Raw genomic sequence first — 4,428 nt, 5'->3', positions numbered from 1 at the left:
TTAACTCTAGATGACAATTAGAGATATCTGCAATTATAATTGCAGTAGTAAGAAATCGGATTAGAGATATCTTTAAATATGATTTGACTAGTCAAAACTCCATTTAAGATATCTGTAATTATGTCACAGATATCTTCAATAGACGCGTCACACATACGCAAATGTAATTAGAGATATCTCTAATTCAATTTCGACTAGTCACAATTATATTTTAAGATATCTGAATTGTACATGCTCCTGCTGTTGTGTGACGTGAGAATAAATTTACTCAGCTCCTCCCCCTACACAAGAGCGTTCACATTTCCTATCTCCTGAGACATTTCAACAACTTAACACAAATCTCGATGATATTCGAACGATGGTGTCATCACATTTACAGAGTGAGGGAACTGGAGCTTTCTCCATCTCTCGAAGTAGATCAGGTGAGTTTCAAGCTTTTAAAAATCTTTGTTTATTTGCAGTAACCTAACCTCATACATGAGGCATCTACAAAAGTTCATGTTTTCCTTTTAATTTGTTTGTTTGTTTATTCTTTGGTTATTATGCTTCATTTTTGGCTTTATGGTCACCATTAATGATATAGATCCTGACTGAAAAATGACATAAAAATATACATATGCCCCTCAGACTGAAGCATTAAAAGTAACCATTAGGCCTACAACAATATATCTCCGGTGTACATGCTGTGTATTCACTAAATGGAAAATGAATGCAGTGTGGGTAGATTTATAAGACTAATTAAAACTTATATATCAACTATTGATAAAATAATGACTGTACAACAAGTTATCTCTCGAAGTAGATCAGGTGAGTTTCAAGCTTTTAAAAATCTTTGTTTATTTGCAGTAACCTCACCTCATACATGAGGCATCTACAAAAGTTCCTGTTTTCCTTTTAATTAGTTTGTTTGTTTATTCTTCTTTGGTTATTATGCTTCATTTTTGGCTTTATGGTCACCATTAATGATATAGATCCTGACTGAAAAATGACATAATAATGTACATATGCCCCTCAGACTGAAGCATTAAAAGTAACCATTAGGCCTACAACAATATATCTCCGGTGTACATGCTGTGTATTCACTTAGCTTAACTAAATGGAAAATGAATGCAGTGTGGGTAGATTTATAAGACTAATTAACTTATATATCAACTATTGATAAAATAATGACTGTACAACAAGTTGTAGGCCTACATAATGTTATTAAAGGGATAGTTCACATAAAATGAAAGCTTATGACCAATAACTCACCTTCGAAGAGTTTTTCTTCTGTTGAACATAAAAAAAAGTGATTTAGAAGAATGTTGGTAACTGTTGGCTTCCATCGTACGAAAAAAAATACTGTGGAAGTTAATGGCTACTAGTTACCAGCTTCTTCAAAATATCTTTTTTTATGTTCAACGGAAGAAAGGAACTCATAGATGTTGACAGAATTTTCACATTTGGGTCAACTATTGCTTTAACATTTAGAATGGAATAGAGAGTGAAGAAACTATTTATTTGAATGGAGAAAACTGCTGAAAAAATGCCACACACAATTTTATCAAGCCATAAAAACGTTTTGCATGTTTACATTTGCATGTTTACATTCTACATTTTGTATCACACTCCAGTATACTTTATTTGAGCTGAATGTCAGCACAACAAATACATGTTGTTTTGAATTGCAGGTACGCGAGGTAGACCAGCAATTCAAATAACGCATGACCAAATTGAAATTTTAATGAAACAAGATCACACAGTGAAGCGAATGGCAAGAATATTGGGGTGCTCCTCCTCATTCCTGTACAAGAGGTCCAAGTTGCTTGGTTTGTCAGTCAGGAGCAGAATGGCAGGAGTGGATGATGAAGAACTTGAAAATGTAGTAAGACGACTTCAGTGCCAGTATCCAAATTCTGGGAATGAGGTAAGCCTTGTTGGTCTCACTTTATTTACCTTTCAAAATAACAGAAACAGTGACTCCAACATATTTTTCAAATATTGCCTTTCAAGTTCAATGATTCAAAGTTAAATGATTCAATGTTTTTTCTTTCATCTTTGTATTTAGCCCCCCCCCCCCATGTTATCTAATGTTGTCATAATTTTTCTAATGTTATTGTTGGTTGCCATTAGGAGCTGAATGTCAGCACAACAAATACAAATTTGTTTCTTAAAGTTCATAAAGTAATTAATATAACTTTTTTTTAATATTCAATACACCCATTTTAGATGATGCGAGCCTTGCTGATAGTAGAAGGATTGAGGGTTTCACGGCATAGGGTGCGTGAGATGTTGGTTCGTGTCAACCCGGCAGCTGCTGCAAGGAGATGGAGTAGCACAGTGGCTCGAAGAATGTATCACGTGCCCTTTCCCAACAGTCTGTGGCACATTGATGGCAACATGCGCCTCATAAGGTTAGTTAAATTACAGGTAGTTGAGATTCTGTCAATGCAGCATAAAAATAGCGTGACAGCGCAGACCTGCATTAGCCAATTCTTGCAGGTTAATAGAAACTACAGCCAAATGTAAATGCACACCTGAATACCCCAACCATATATGCGGATTGAGTGTTTAATTTCAGTGAAAAGTTGGTTCTCCTTTCACTGTTGTTTTGGCCATTCCAAAGCTTTTGTAACTGAATATCAATGTATGCAGTAAGATTTGGCCTGTCTGGAATTACAAGAGTAGGTGAAGGCAGTAATTTTTGGCCATATTGTCACTCAGCACAACAAAATTGACTTCTTACATTATTCAGTGTTGTGGTAAATGTTCATTTTAAATATGAGGACTTTAAATATGTAGGTTTGATTTAGTTTGATCAGGTTTAGTTTACAACTAAACCTTTATTCTAAGTGTACAAACAATCATGTACTACAATCTAAAGTAATGGATAAAAAAATGATAAATGAATGATGTAGTCATGAATTAATAAGCGGGTACCTAAGCTGTGTATTTTGTATTCCATGATACTACAGTATATAAATCACCATATGGTCCTGTTTGAAACCGTTTAAAGTTAAAGCATTAAGGCATTTTAGATTTAAGAGTAAGACTTTTTGTAAAGCTGCTTCAAAATAGTGTGTACTGTGATAACTGTACTGTACTAATACAATTGACAATATTAATTATAAATACATTACAAATTGTAATAAGTAAAATTATTATAGGTTGTCTGTAGTATATGTATTACTTCTATAGTACTTATTAAAGTTCTTCTCTTATATATATACTTCCTGATTTCTTGAGTAAAACCTGCTTTTATTCACCATTTATTTCATGGTCTGTTAGAAATTGGACAAGCTGTACTTTATTATTTGTGAGCCCAGTTGTAAAAGTTAACCTGTTTCCAATAAAATATTTAGTGTCTTTTGGGACATCTAGCATAACAGCAAACCTGAAAAAAGTGGAACTTGTTGGTTTTGTTAGTTTCTTCACAAGGTAAATACTTTTTATAACAATTTACTTATATTTGCATTGTCTTTTTATTCCCTTTTAGATGGGGCTTTGTGATTCACGGTGCCATTGATGGATATTCACGACTTATCACGTACCTAAATTGCAACACCGACAACTGTGCCAGCACCGTACTTTCTCAGTGTATACAGGCAACATGCTTTTATGGCCTACCCTCTAGGGTAAGGTCAGATCATGGAGGTGAGAACTTACAAGTGGCCTTCTTCATGAACCTTGTACTAGGACTTCAGCGCCGGAGTCACATCACCGGTGAATCGGTCCACAACCAAAGAATTGAGCATTTGTGGAGGGACGTATTTTTACACATATTGCAACCAATCTATAGCATGTTCTACAGTCTTGATTCTGAACTTTTGGATCCCAGCAATGACATTCACAAACTTTCACTCCACGTAGTTTTTCTTCTACATATACAAAGTAGACTTCAGCACTTCAAAGAGGCATGGAATCACCATGCTTTGCGCACAGAAAATAATAAAACACCAACACAAATATGGACAGAGGGAATGCTCTCAAGGATGGGAACTGACAGCACAGCCATCAACAAAGTGTTTGGAGACAATCCCTATAGGCCTGAAAATTTACATGAACTCCTGGCTCAACATGTCATCGAGTCTTTGCCCACAGCTAAAAATGAAGAGATCCCAGCTGTAACTGTAGTGCAGCCTCAAATAAGCCTTACTCAGCAGCAAATGGAAACTGTTTCCCATGCTCTTGACCATATTACAGATTTGAAGATGAAGTTTCAGGTGTGTTGTGCAGAAATTGCTAATGTTTTGGCAAATTAGTGTTACAGACTCTTTCTTTTTTAACATTTTAATGTGATTTTAACTGTAACATGGCAAAAGTCTGTTGAACATTAAGCTGATGCTTTCAGTAGTCACATACATTGAACAAAGTTGAAATGAAAAACAAGTGGACAAAAATTAAGTAAGACCTGAACAAACTAAAAAATTAAATAATGTAGCAGATTTC

At 34.9% G+C, this 4,428-nt stretch overlaps 1 protein-coding gene across 1 annotated transcript; it reads left to right on the top strand.

The window, feature by feature from the left end:
- Positions 1–312: 312 nt before the first annotated feature.
- Positions 313–4,188, top strand: LOC107681453 (uncharacterized). The gene is made up of 5 exons (XM_016477755.1): positions 313–422; positions 1,671–1,906; positions 2,209–2,393; positions 3,476–3,710; positions 4,183–4,188. The coding sequence occupies exons 1-5, from the start codon at positions 359–361 to the stop codon at positions 4,186–4,188; spliced, it is 726 nt and encodes a 241-aa protein (XP_016333241.1). The 5' UTR covers positions 313–358.
- The last annotated feature ends 240 nt before the right edge of the window (positions 4,189–4,428 follow it).

The sequence above is a fragment of the Sinocyclocheilus anshuiensis genome, unplaced genomic scaffold (assembly GCF_001515605.1).
Source record: "Sinocyclocheilus anshuiensis isolate Anshui unplaced genomic scaffold, SAMN03320099.WGS_v1.1 scaffold2374, whole genome shotgun sequence".
Classification (NCBI taxonomy): Eukaryota; Metazoa; Chordata; class Actinopteri; order Cypriniformes; family Cyprinidae; genus Sinocyclocheilus; species Sinocyclocheilus anshuiensis.
Note: the sequence above shows the minus strand (reverse complement) of the source record. Positions and strands in the feature narration are given on the sequence as shown.